Source organism: Callithrix jacchus, chromosome 10, assembly GCF_049354715.1.
Source record: "Callithrix jacchus isolate 240 chromosome 10, calJac240_pri, whole genome shotgun sequence".
NCBI classification, from domain to species: domain Eukaryota; kingdom Metazoa; phylum Chordata; class Mammalia; order Primates; family Cebidae; genus Callithrix; species Callithrix jacchus.
In genome coordinates, this window is record NC_133511.1 from 53,332,547 (window position 1) to 53,346,782 (window position 14,236).

Sequence of the window (14,236 nt, forward strand, 5' to 3'; positions counted from 1 at the left end):
CTGTGCTAAATGATTTACAGGCATTATCTCACTGAACTCTTAGAACAACTGTGTGAGGTGAATATGAACTTCCCTACTTTATAGCCGGCAACTTTGAGGCTCAGCGAGGCATCATTGCTTAACCAGAGACAGGCAACAAGTAAATGGTTGAGGAATCCACCTGCTGGGAGTTTCACTAGCCGACTGGAAAGGAGAGAGTCTGCGGACCAGCACAAAGCCCGGGCTGCTGGGAATGAAACACGAATGTTGGGTTCAAACCTGGGTCACATGACCCTCAGATCCTAGGAACCGACGCAGAAGCAGAGTAAGGAAAAAAAGGGTGCAGGCTTGTGGGTAAGGGGTGCCCGGGAGAAAGGAGTCCTCGTGGATGTGTGCCTTGCTCGTCCCCAGTGCACAGGTCAAGCCTCTCCCCTCCCGCCCTCTCACCCTCCCAACCTTATTTAGAAACTGTGTCCCCGAGACAGGAAGGGCGGCGGGCCGAGAAGCACGGAGAGTCCCGGTCTCATTTCCTTTCGAATCCCCCTGTGGAATTTCATTTCATGCGGTGAGGAAATCGGAACGCTAGACCATCGGCGGGTCTGCAGCTCCACAGCTCCGGGGCGCCTCCCCCCGGCGGCTGGAGGAGGGCGGTTCCCGGCGCAGGTCGGCGGAGTCTGGGGGCGGGGAGAGGCCGGGCCGGGATAGCCGCGAGTCGGTAGTGAAAATAGTTGTGGACCCGCGCAGTACCAGGCACCGCGCTAAGCCTTCTACGCTTTATCTCTAATCCTCCCAAGTGACTTCACAAAGGAGGAGACTGACGCCGAGAGGTTGAGCAACTTGCTCAAGGTCACACAGCGGGACAGAAAGCCACATTCGGTGTACATCCAAATCCCGTGTTCTTTGTGTTCGTTTCCCTGATGGGGAGGTGGCTGCGGACCTAGGTGACAGCTGGAAGGAGACGGGAAGGAAAGAGGGTAGATGGAACAGGGCGCACTTCTCACCTGGGGGAGGAGAGGGCAGGACGGATGGAGCCACTGGGCTCGGTGCCCCGCCTGGCCCCTGCGCGCCTCGATCGGGGTGGTAGGATAGCGAGAGCCGGGAAGCGGGCGGGCGGGGCTCTCAGGGAGGGAGGGAGGGAAAGAAGGAGGGGCGGTCGGAGGAGGGGCCGGAGGGCGGGGGCCTGACCCTTCCAGCGGGAGAGCGGCCTTGCCCCGCCACTCCGCCCCTCGCTGCTCACCGAGCTAGGCCATTGGAGAGGCGCGCTGTCAGTCCCGCCCCGCCGCCGCGCCGCGAGCCTGCAGCGCCGCGCTGGGCTCGGGCGGTGAGAGCTGCGCAGCGCTAGCTGCTGGCTGGCTTCTCTGAGACGCCGAGCGGACGCGGCCGGCGCCGGCTTGTGGGCTCGCCGCCTGCAGCCATGACCCTCGCAGTCCTTCCCTCGGTCTCGGCCCGGGGCGTCTGATATCCCACACAGACGCGCGCAGCTGCCGGAGAGCCGACCGCTGCCCCCTCGTCGCCGTATCGCACTCCCTTCCTGGGAGCTGGGAGCAGCGCGGGCAGCCGGCGCCCCCGTGCAAACTGGGGGTGTCTGCTGGAGAAGCCCCCGCCGCCGCCACTGCTGCCCCAGACGCTGGCCATGGCCTGGCGGGGCGCAGGGCCGAGCGTCCCGGGGACCCCCGGGGGCGTCGGGCTCAATCTGGGGTGGCTGCTGCAGTTGCTGCTGCTGGTGGGGCCGGCGCGGGGCTTCGGAGACGAGGAGGAACGGCGCTGCGACCCCATCCGCATCTCCATGTGCCAGAACCTCGGCTACAACGTGACCAAGATGCCCAACCTGGTGGGGCACGAGCTGCAGACGGACGCCGAGCTGCAGCTGACAACTTTCACACCGCTTATCCAGTACGGCTGCTCCAGCCAGCTGCAGGTGGGCGCCCCCATCCCTACCCCTGGCAGGACCCCTTGGGGAGGGACGCTCCAAACTAACTTTGCAAAGCCCATGCCAAGTTGATCATCCTAGCCCGAAGGGGACAGCTCTCCTGGAAAAGTGATTTCCATCCCCACCCCCACTTTGTCAGGGACTGGAAGCCAAAACGTTGTGTAAGTCATCTGGCCTGGGAAAGAACCCACTCTTACGCCCCGCCCTTCCGTTTTTCTCTCTTGCCCACCCATGTCTGGCCAGACCCCTAGCCCAGTGGAGCTGAGGGTTATCTCTGCCAAGGATTCTGCCCACCACTGGTTGGTGGGCAAGTGGGAGAGAGCCAGCTGCAGCTAAGACTTGGAGGGAGAGATAAGGAGACCATCCCTCACCGACTTTCCCTCTCCCCACTATTTTTGGGGTGAGTTATTAAAACACTCTTGCACCGTTTTCTGCTGAGTTGCCCCTCCTCACCGTGTCCCTCAGAGTTTTAGAGGTCATGCATGAAGGAGTGGTTGGATTGATTTGAGTTCTTTCTTATCCTCAGAGTTGAAGTCACATTCAATGCTTGAAGGGTGAGAAGAAGCTGCAGGAAGGTAGTTGGTGTATTAGAAGTTTTTTTGCAGTCATTAAAAAATGTAAAGCTTATTTAATGATAAGGAAAATGTTTATTCAACAGTAGTAAGAATTTTCATATACATGGTGATTATAATCCTGCAAAAAGAAAAAAGAAGATTCATTGGGGGAATAAAAGACTGAAAGAAACATTTTTAAAGTGTTAACATGGGTTATGTTTTGATTGGTGAGGCTGGGTGATTTTTAGAAATTTAGAAAAGAGAGAAGTTGTGGGGAAAAGTAGATCTTAATTGTCCAGACTAAATCTGTGGTGTGGCCCAGTGCTGTGGCTCACGCCTGTTATCCCAGTACTTTGGGAGGCCAAGGCAGGTAGATCATGAGGTCAGGAGTTCGAGACCAGCCTGACCAATGTGGTGAAACCCTTTCTCTACTAAAAACACAAAAATTAGCCAGGCACGGTGGTGCATGCCTGTAATCCCAGCTACTCTGGAGGCTGAGGCGGGAGAATTGCTTGAACCCGGGAGGTTGCAGTGAGCTGAGATAGCGCCACTGCAATCCAGCCTGGGCAACAGCACGAGACTCCATCTAAAAAAAAATAAAAGAGAAAAGAAATCTGTTGTTCTGGCTGTAACTTCTGAGAGATAAGAAACAGACATACAGCTTACTTATTAGGTGCATGTTTTTACATAGGTCATTTTAAAACTTGGTTTGTGGTTTTGGAAAGATGGTCAGGATTAGACCTGTTCCTGGTGAAATATCCCTTTGGAAGTTTCAGAACTTTAGAAGTAGGTTATAAAAGCTTAAGAAATGATCCTCCAGCTCTCAGTTTGGAAACAGCACATATCCTGAATCAGTGGCAATTTGTTGGAGAAACAGCTTTTGCAGGGATATATATTTTTAATTACATGTATCCTGGGGAGACAGCCAGGCTGTTTTGAAGGACAAGACTGGATCCCTTTACATGCTGGAAAATAGTTACTTGTAACTCTAGACTTCATAGACAACATCTGTAAGGAGCCAAGCAGACTGTTTATCAATGCTGGAGGAATTGAGGACAGCAACTGGACTCTCCCCTGCTGGTATTGCAGTTTCAGCGACTTAACATTTACATTTTCCTATTGTGCTTCATTATTATTCATTCAGGAAACCTGGCCAAACAAATCCCTAGTGACCATAGACCTCAATCTGCATCCCATCCTTGAGTCTAACAGTGTCTCAATTGGGCCATTTTCTGTTTCTTTATGGGACTAGTTTAAACAAATTTTTAGGGGATAAAGTAGGGAGAAGAGAATACTAACAAGATCTATATTTTTTTTAACTTTTATTCTTAAAATGATAAAGAAATGGGGATAAAAATAAACCCCCTAAATGACTGAGTCATATTAGTTTCTTTAGCTTTTTCAAATAGTATCTAAAAGGGAAGGAGATGGGAAAGCCAGTTTTTTACAGTTTATTTCAAGTGCTGTGCAAAGAGGGCTTATGCAGTTCTTCAGACCCTATTTATTTTATTTTTTTTTATGTACATTCCTCTGGAAAGGATTACTAGAGCCAAACCAGGAAAAGTGTGTAAGTGATGGATTATCAGGCACCCTTGTTTAAGGTCTGAGTAAACAGACAGACTCCCTATAGTTTGCTTTAAAAGTAGATAGGTACATTGCCTGGAAGTATTCAGCTCAGCTTTGTGGGAACATTTGGTCAAACTTCCAAGTCATTGTTTTTTCTTTGTTCATTTGTTACTCTTCCAGTTCTTCCTTTGTTCTGTTTATGTACCAATGTGCACAGAGAAGATCAACATCCCCATTGGCCCATGTGGTGGCATGTGTCTTTCAGTCAAGAGGCGCTGTGAACCCGTCTTGAAGGAATTTGGATTTGCCTGGCCAGAGAGTCTGAACTGCAGCAAATTCCCACCACAGAATGACCACAACCACATGTGCATGGAAGGGCCAGGTGATGAAGAGGTGCCCTTACCTCACAAAACCCCCATCCAGCCTGGGGAAGAGTGTCACTCTGTGGGAACCAATTCTGATCAGTACATCTGGGTGAAAAGAAGCCTGAACTGTGTTCTCAAGTGTGGCTATGATGCTGGCTTATACAGCCGCCCGGCCAAGGAGTTCACCGATATCTGGATGGCTGTGTGGGCCAGCCTGTGCTTCATCTCCACTGCCTTCACAGTACTGACCTTCCTGATCGATTCTTCTAGGTTTTCCTACCCTGAGCGCCCCATCATATTTCTCAGTATGTGCTATAATATTTATAGCATTGCTTATATTGTCAGGCTGACTGTAGGCCGGGAAAGGATATCCTGTGATTTTGAAGAGGCAGCAGAACCCGTTCTCATCCAAGAAGGACTTAAGAACACAGGATGTGCAATAATTTTCTTGCTGATGTACTTTTTTGGAATGGCCAGCTCCATTTGGTGGGTTATTCTGACACTCACTTGGTTTTTGGCAGCAGGACTCAAATGGGGTCATGAAGCCATTGAAATGCACAGCTCTTATTTCCACATTGCGGCCTGGGCCATCCCCGCAGTGAAAACCATTGTTATCTTGATTATGAGACTGGTGGATGCAGATGAACTGACTGGCCTGTGCTATGTTGGAAACCAAAATCTCGATGCCCTCACCGGGTTCGTGGTGGCTCCCCTCTTTACTTATTTGGTGATTGGAACTTTGTTCATTGCTGCAGGTTTGGTGGCTTTGTTCAAAATTCGGTCAAATCTCCAAAAGGATGGGACAAAGACAGACAAATTAGAAAGACTGATGGTCAAGATTGGGGTCTTCTCAGTCCTGTACACAGTTCCTGCAACGTGTGTGATTGCCTGTTATTTTTATGAAATCTCCAATTGGGCACTCTTTCGGTATTCTGCAGATGATTCCAACATGGCTGTTGAAATGTTAAAAATTTTTATGTCTTTGCTGGTGGGCATCACTTCAGGCATGTGGATTTGGTCTGCCAAAACTCTTCACACGTGGCAGAAGTGTTCCAACAGATTGGTGAATTCTGGCAAGGTAAAGAGAGAGAAGAGAGGAAATGGTTGGGTGAAGCCTGGGAAAGGCAATGAGACTGTGGTATAAGGCTAGCCAGCCTCCAAGCGGTCTTCATTGTGAAGGAGGGGGGAATGCCAGCATTTTGCTGGAAATTCTACTAAAAGTTGAATGCAGTGAATTTCTGTTGGAACAAACTAGCAACAATTAAGTGACTCCCGTCAACCCACTGCCTTCCATCCCGACCCCAGCATCAAAAAACAAAACAAAACAAAAAAAAACAATGATTTTGCTGCAGACTTTGGAATGATCCAAAATGGAAAAGCCAGTTAGAGGCTTTCAAAGCTGTGAAAAATCAAAACGTTGATCACTTTAGCAGGTCGCAGCTTGGAGCGTGGAGGTCCTGCCTAGATTCCAGGAAGTCCAGGGCAATACTGTTTTCCCCTGCAGGATGGGTTTTGAGCTGTGAGTTGGTAACTTGCAGGGAGAAAGATTAACTTTTTTAACCCTTTACAATTTTAAATACTAACTGGGTCTTTCAGATAGCAAAGCAATCTATAAACACTGGAAACACTGGGTTCAGAGAAGTGTTACAAGAGTTTTATAGTTTGGCTGATCTAACATAAACATCTTCTGTGGTGCCCTGTCTGCTGTTTGGAACTTTGTGGACCGCACTCCCAAGAGGTGGTGTTAGAATCTTTCAGTGCCTTTGTCATAAAACAGAATTGTTTGAACAAACAAAAGTACTGTACTCACATAAGGTATCCAGTGGATTTTTCTTCTCTCTTTCCTCTTTTAAATTTCAACATCTCTGTTTTGGGCTGCTGCTGTTTTCTTAATTTTACATTAATGACTCAAAAAAGGTATTTTTATAGGAATTTTTGCACTGCAGCATGCTTAAAGAGGGGAAAAGGAAGGGTGATTCACTTTCTGACAATCACTTAATTCAGAGGAAAATGAGATTTACTAAGTTGACTTACCTGACCGACCCCAGAGACCTATTGCATGGAGCAGTGGGGACTTAATATATTTTACTTGTGTGATTGCATCTATGCAGACGCCAGTCTGGAAGAGCTGAAATGTTAAGTTTCTTGGCAACTTTGCATTCACACAGATTAGCTGTGTAATTTGTGTGTGTCAATTACAATTAAAAGCACATTCTTGGACCATGACATAGTATACTCAACTGACTTTAAAACTATGGTCAGCTTCAACTTGCATTCTCAGAGTGATAGTGCCTTTTTTTTTTTTTAAGCATAAGAATGTTATCAGAGTCTGGTCTACTTAGGACAATGGAGACTTTTTCAGTTTTATAAAGGGAACTGAGGACAGCTAATCCAACTACTTGGTGCGTAATTGTTTCCTAGTAATTGGCAAAGTCTCCTTGTAAGATTTCATTGGAGGCAGTGTGGCCTGGAGTATTTATATGGTGCTTAATGAATCTCCAGAATGCCAGCCCAGAAGCTAGCTTGATTGGTTAGTAGGGAATAAAGTGTAGACCATATGAAATGAAATACAAACTCTAATAGCACACGTCTTAATTGCCTTTTACGGAGGTATCCAAAGCTTTTAAAATTTATCCTATACATTTTTCACAAGGGGGTACCCCCTAGCAGCCTCTCGAAAGTTGCATTTCTCTTAAAACTGTAACTGGCCTTTCTCTTACCTTGCCTTAGGCCTTCTAATCATGAGATCTTAGGGACAAATTGTTGACTGTGTCACAGGTTTCTCTCCTTGTAACTCATACCTGTCTGCTTCAGCAACTGCTTTGCAATGACTCATTTATTTATTAATTGATGCCTTTAAATAGGAAGGGAAGCTCTTTTTTTTTTTTTTTCAATCACACTTTGTAGAAAAACATTTCCAGGGGCTCAAAATTCAAAATAGGTGGTCAAATTCTGGAAATAAGCATTCTTCTTTTGTCAGATTTGGTTTGAGCCTTATGCCCATAGTTTGACATTTCCCTTTCTTCTTTCCTTATTGTTTTTGTGTGGTTTTTGAGCTATATGACATCAAGATACATGTAAGGTTCATTGTGTATTTTGGAAGGCAAGGTCTTGGTTTTTGAGACGGAAGCTAGGTGGGCACAGGTGGCCCCTGCTGCTGTGTGCCCAGTGTGAGTACCTTGGCTAGACTCTGGGTCAGGCTCCGGGACCATGAGAATTGATCCCCAGAAGAACCATTTTAACTGCATCTGATACTACTTTGCCTATGAAATGTAAAATGTGAATTCCCTGTGCTGCTTGTAGACAGTTCCCATAACTGTCCAGGGCCCTGGAGCACACACCCAGGGCCAGAGCCTGCCCTTACTCACGCTCTGCTCTGGTGTCTTGGGAGTTGTGCAGGGACTCTAGCCCAGGCAGGGGAAGGAAGACCAGGCGGTAGGGGACTGGTCTTGCCATTAGAGCGTAGGGGTTTGTAATGCAGTTTTCTTCATAACACTTCAGTGATTGTGTGACCAAGGCAGCATCTGGCAGAAAGCCAGGCACAGAGTAGGTGATCAATTCTTGTCAATGACTAAATAACAATAAAAGAGCACTTGGGTGAACCTGGGCCCCTGATTTCTGAGTTTTGAGTTCTGGAACTAGTGTTTTGACAGTGTTTGGGTTTTGACATGCCTGTTCCATAAATCTCCTGCCTTTTCAGAGCAAAGTATATTTGATCAGAAGTGGCCAGTTGTATTAGTAGCCTTAGCAATGTTACAGGGTTATAGACCTCTCCTTTCACATTCCAGACAATGGAGAGTGTTCATGGTTTCAGGAAAAGAACTCTGTGGCTGAGGAGTCAGTTACCAATGACCTTCAATCAACTTCGTCACTGCTTAAGTCGGTATTTGTTTTTAACAAAGTAAGTTATCATTATATTTATTGGGTGCCAACTGTATATAAAGCCCTGAAATAGATAATCTCTGTTCTAACTGATCTAGGGTGGGGATGCACCCAAGTCTGCCGAACTGTACTTTTCCTTTGGGAAAGGAGCAGGGACCTCTGGAATTCCATCTGTTTCACTGCCTCCATTCCTTAAATCTCTTCCTGGGTCTCACTACCTTTAACATATCTCTTTTCCCTTTCCCAGGATTCCTTCCAAGTCAGTTACAGGTGGTTTTAATAGAAAGCATCAGCTCTGCTTCATGACAATCTCTGTAGGAATCCCTTAGGAAGACTATTAAGAATAGGCCACAAAGACATGGGCTCACACATCTGCTTTGGCTCTGGGAGCCGGCAATTCAGGGCTTGGGGTGCTCCATGTGACTTGTGTTGGTATATTTGAGGACAGCATCTTGCTAGAGAAAACGCATGGGTTGTTTTTCTTTTTCTGAAACCTACAGTAAATGGGTATGATTGTAGCTTTTTCAGAAATTCCTTGGGCTCCAGAGATTATACATGGTGCAATGGCACCTCTGTCCAACCTACTTTGTGGAAGACTCCTTTCTCCTGCTTCATAAAGGCCAAACCTCAGGGCAAGGGAATATGGGGTAGAATGGAGCTGGCCAGAACCATCTGGTCGAGCTACTTGGTTGATTCACATCCTCTTTCCTTTATGGAGACCCATTTCCTGATCTCTGAGACTGTTTTTAAGCTGGCAACTTACTTGGGCCTGAAACTGGAAAAGGGGTGACACTTTTTTAATTTCAGAGATGCTCTCTGACTTTCCTCTCTCGGGTCACTCCCTCACCTGCACTCCCCAAACTCAGGTTCTGGGAAACTTGTGTGTCTAGATTTTGAATTGGGATTCTGTCCAGCACCTTTAGCTCTATACCCTCTGGCTCCTCATCCTCATGGTCACCGAATTAAATGCTTATTGGGTTGAGAACCAAGCTGGGACCTAAGGATAAAAAGATGAGCTCAACAGATTCAGCCCTAGAGGGACAGACTCAGGTATTTCACCAGACCGGTGCAATGTTTGATTTCTGGTGAGATGGCCACCGCTACAGTTAGGGAAGAGAGCCACAGACTTTGAAAGGAACCTCTTTTTTTTTGAGGCATAGTCTCACTCTGTTGCCAGGCTGGAGCATGTACTGGCACAATCTCTGCTCACTGCAACCTCTGCCTCCCGGATTAAGCTGTTCTCCTGCCTCAGCCTCCCAAGTAGCTAAGACTACAGGCTTGCACCACACCTGGCTAATTTTTGTGTTTTTAGTAGAGATGGGGTTTCATCTCGTTGGCCAGGCTGGTCTCAAACTCCCGACCTCGTGATCTGCCCGCCTCAGCATCCAAAAGTGCTGGGATTACAGGCGTGAGCCACCATGCCTGGCCTGGAAGGAACCTCTTAAATTCAGTTTACATCTTGTATTTTGTTCTGTGATAGAGGGCACCGGAGAGAGTTGCTATTCCAGCCAGTCATATCAAGACATGGTTCCTTTATTTGAGTTCAGAGTTCTGATCTGGGTCTGTATTATGTCTGGCAGATGACCTGGGTTATCACTTTCCTCTGGGGTTAGGTCATAGATCTTGGAAACTCCTCTGAGAGCATTTTGCTCCTACCAAGGATCAGATACCAGAGCCTTACATAATGGATTTCATTTCAGTCTAGCCTACATAGAGCTTTCGGTTGCTGTCTCTTGTCATGCACGTGTGCAGTGATGACAAACCTGACAGTGCTAGGAGACAAGTGACTTCGAGATTCCCCACCATGCCTCTTCCCCTTGGCAAGCTCAGTTGCCCTGATAGTAACCTGTTTCTGTTTCTGATGTACCTTTTTTCTCTTTTTCTTTGCATCAGCAAATTCCCAGAATTTACCCAGGCAATTTGTAGAGGACCTTTTTGGGGTCCTATATGAGCCATGTCCTCAAAGCTTTTATACCTCCTTGCTCTTCTATAGTATTCAGTACATGACCACTGTCATCCCAGAAGGCTTCTGAAAAGAGGGCAAGAGCCATTCTGCCCCACAAAGGTCGGGTCCATCTTCTCTCCCAGGTTGTAAAAGTTTTCAAATCATATTAATAGACTGGGGCCCTGACTTGGCTGTGGGCTTTGGGAGGGGTAAGCTGCTTTCTAGATCTCTCCCAGTAAGGCATGGAGGTGTTTCTGAATTTAGTCTACCTCACAGAGATGTTGTGAGGCTTGAAAAGGCAAAAAAAAAATGAAGGCCCCTTGAGTTCTTTGTAAGAAAGATGGATGAAATATCAGGCGTAATCTGCAAAAAGATAAAATGTGACTCCCCCTGCTCTGTGCAGCAGTTGAGCTGGATGCTCTGTGGCCTTTCTTGGATCCTCATGCCACCCCACAGCTCCAGGAACCTTGAAGCCAACCTGGGGGACTTTCAGATGTTTAACAAAGAGGTACCAGGCAAACTTCCTGCTACACATGCCCTGAATGAATTGCTAAATTTCAAAGGAAATGGACCCTGCTTTTAAGGATGTACAAAAGTATGTCTGCATTGATGTCTGTACTGTAAATTTCTAATTTATCACTGTACAAAGAAAACCCCCTTGCTATTTAATTTTTATATTAAAGGAAAATAAAGTTTCATTTGTTAGCTTGTGTGTGACTTTTGGCATATTTCTGAACGTATACAGCAGCCCCTGGGAAGCCTATACACCCAGCAGTGAGAAATGGAGGATTCAGTTTGCAGGGCAGATTGGGAACTGCTTTCTGAGAGCCTCTTTGTTTCTTTTTTGCTGGTGCTATTTTTCCCCCGTGGGATTTCTCCTGGGTCAGCAAACCCCCACAGTCCAAGGTCAACAGAATAGATCACTAATGTGGTCATCAGTAACACTCAAGTAGGTCACATGATGCTTTGGATATAACGATAGTTCTCCAGTTGTTATCCCAATGACCCCTCTTTTTGGCATTTTCAATACATGTGGCCATCTTTGCCTCCCAAGTCCCATTGACTTAATCTGGTGGCCTAAAAAAGTTATCCCATCATTGTTAGAACTTTTGGGCTCTTAAAAAAGGGAAAGGAAAAGGGGCTTTTTAAAAAAATCGGATTATCTTTTTTTATTTTATTTTTCTGGCTACACAGTGGTTTTGTTTGTGTAATAGACATGGGCATATGAAACATTTGTCAGGAAAGTAACTTCCTTAGCTAATTTTATAAATTGGGTGATCTATGTCCCCATATCCAGAGAAGTCATCAAATACAGCAAATTCAAAGCTATTATCAGGATATTGCTATGGGAGCCAGTAACATTATGGACCACACAGACAGAGGGCAGGAGAGCCACGACTGTGTGTTGATGCCCCAGATGTGAACATTAGGTCTCTTGACTTGCTTTTAAGTTACTTGCCACCCTTTAGCTTCACTTGAATACCACCCTGTTTTGGTGTGAGTAAAAAGCCCATTGAACAAGGATCAGCAATACAACTATCCCTATCTGCAGATTGCTATTGGGCATTTATCTCAAACCTAAATGAAGGGAGGTATGTAATTTAAATTGTTTTCCCAGTAGGGCTGTGTTTCTCATTCCATTACCTAGTCATTAAGTAGTTACAAAGTTAAGGAAAGTCAACACAATCTGGAATGAATTCTTAATAATTCCTTGCACTTAAAGAAATATTTTCTGAATAGAAAATACTTTCACTTACATGATTTGATTTTGTTCTCCTGGCATTTCTGAAGTAGTAGGGCAGGCGTGACAACCTTCCTTTAGAGTGGAGAAGCCAATACGTAGAGAGGGTGAGGGCAACCCAAAGGGGAGGGAGAATGTTGGTCAGCAGGTCTTCCCTTGTCCAGCTCAGGGTTTTGGTTGTATTTTTATTTTACACAGGGTTTTCTTTTGTTTTTGTTTTATACTCCTGTGGGTTGCATGGTGTCTCCCTGACAACATATGTTGAAATCTTAACCCCAGATACCAGTGAACATGACCTTATTAGGAAATAGGGTCTTTGCAGATTAAATAAAATTCAAAATGAGTTCATACTTACTAGATTAGGGTGGGTTCTAATCTAATAACGAGTATCCTTATTTAAAAAAAAAGAAAAGAAATTTGGACACAGAGAGGAGAATGCCATGGGAAGGCTGACACAGAGATTGGAGTTATGCAGCTACCAGCCAAGCAAGACACACCAGGGATTGCTGGCAACCACCACCCAGGAGAGAGGCAGGGAATATTCTTCCTTGGATTCTCCAGAAAAAAACAACCTTGATCTTGCATTTCTAACCCCCAGAACTCTGAAAGAATAAATTCCTATGGGTCGGGCACAGTGGCTCATGCCTGTAATCCCAGCCCTGTGGGAGGCCAAGGCAGGCAGGTCACTTGAGATCAGGAGTTTTAGACCAGCCTGGCCAATATGGTGAAACCCTGTCTCTACTAAAAATACAAAAATTTACTGTAATCCCAGCATTTTGGGAGGCCGAGGTGGATGGATCATGAGGTCAAGAGATCGAGACCATCCTGGTCAACGTGGTGAAACCCCGTCTCTACTAAAAATACAAAAAATTAGCTGGGCATGGTGGCGCATGCCTGTAATCCCAGCTACTCGGGAGGCTGAGGCAGGAGAATTGCCTTGAACCCAGGAGGCGGAGGTTGCCATGAGCCAAGATTGCGCCATTGCACTCCAGCCTGGGTAACAAGAGCAAAACTCCGTCTCAAACAAACAAGCAAAAAAAATACAAAAATTTAGCCAGACATGGTGACATGTGCCTGTAGTCCCAGCTACTTGTGAGGCTGAGGGAGAATTGCTTGAACCTGGGAAGCAGAGGTTGCCTGAGCCTGGGCATCGCAGCAAGACTGTCTCAAATAAATAAATTCCTGTTGTTTTTAGCCACCCAGTTTGTGATAATTTGTTACAGCAGCCCAAGGAAACTAATACAGACTCTATCCCTCTGATTTCTTTTCTTTTCTCTTTTTTTTGAGATGGAGTCTTGCTCTGTCACCCAGGCTGGAGTGCAATGGGCCCATCTCGGCTCACTGCAATCCCTGCCTCCCGGGTTCAAGTGATTCTCCTGCCTCAGTCTCCTGAGTAGCTGGGATTACAGGCACCTGCCATCATGCCCAGCTAATTTTGTATTTTCGTGGAGACAGGGTTTCACCATGTTGGTCAGGCTGATCTTGAACTCCTGACCTCAGGGGATCCACCCACCTCAGCCTCTCAAAGTGCTGGGATTACAGGTGTAAGCCACCACACCCAGCCTCTTCTGATGTATTTACTGCAAATAGTTCACTTTGAGTGGGTAGATTCTTTGGTACGTTTCTCAATAATGAGAACTGACCATAAGCTTCTGTTCTCTACAAGATTATATAGCATAATCACCGTAGTACATTTCTTTATCTGTAAACCAGACACCTCTAGAGTAAATGCCATGATCCCTGACCCTCTGTGGTTTTGAATTGGTCTTGGCTGGTCTCTTGCCCACCTTCCCCCAATGGGAGCTCTGTGCATGGCCAGGACCCTAACTGGAATGTGACCTAAGGGTTTTTAGTATTTCGGTCCTGAGAACTGATTTTTTCTCTTTCCCATTTTAGCTTTCACATGCAATTATAATTTTAAAGTTGAGCTGACTCTTGACTAAAGAGGTCAGCCTTGGCCTCCTGTTTTCAGAGGTTCTGTGTACAGAAATAAACCAGACTGGGAGAAGGGCTTTATTCTGTCCTTCGTTTTCCTTCACAATGCAAGCTGGTATCGTAGGATTGGGAGGATCTCACAAAATGTTTTGAAAATGTGTTGGACCTGCAAATGTTTAGTCCAAAAATGGACCTTGGCCTTACGTGAAATTCAAGGAATTACCCTGTTTTTGTCTTCCTTTAGTCTATTTCATCTTTAGGCTAAGAGGTCCCATAAATTTATTCACCCTCATTGCCAAGGATTCCAACTTCTCAAAATCCCAGGGAAGGAAAACAGAA

General features: G+C 46.1%; 2 protein-coding genes across 12 annotated transcripts in view; one reads left to right on the forward strand and one right to left on the reverse strand.

The window, feature by feature from the left end:
- TMEM135 (transmembrane protein 135) overlaps positions 1 to 1,091 on the reverse strand; it is a 343,152-nt gene extending 342,061 nt beyond the window's left edge. For both annotated transcript variants that reach the window (XM_017977705.4, XM_078339990.1), the window contains exon 1: positions 981 to 1,091. The gene's annotated coding sequence lies outside the window, so the exon portion shown is untranslated. The remainder of the gene's footprint in view (positions 1 to 980) is intronic.
- Positions 458 to 10,926, forward strand: FZD4 (frizzled class receptor 4). Of its 10 annotated transcripts, none has more exons than XM_078339987.1 (5): positions 458 to 642; positions 774 to 920; positions 1,775 to 1,897; positions 2,436 to 2,484; positions 4,210 to 10,926. In XM_078339987.1, exon 5 carries the CDS (start codon positions 4,237 to 4,239, stop codon positions 5,536 to 5,538), a length of 1,302 nt encoding a protein of 433 aa, XP_078196113.1. In that variant the 5' UTR covers positions 458 to 642; positions 774 to 920; positions 1,775 to 1,897; positions 2,436 to 2,484; positions 4,210 to 4,236; the 3' UTR covers positions 5,539 to 10,926. The 10 variants fall into 10 exon arrangements, with proteins under 10 accessions (XP_078196113.1, XP_078196110.1, XP_078196111.1 ...); XM_078339989.1 differs by lacking the exon at positions 458 to 642 and adding an exon at positions 2,153 to 2,309 and having other exon boundaries at positions 875 to 953; XM_078339984.1 differs by lacking the exon at positions 2,436 to 2,484 and having other exon boundaries at positions 774 to 953; positions 1,691 to 1,897.
- The last annotated feature ends 3,310 nt before the right edge of the window (positions 10,927 to 14,236 follow it).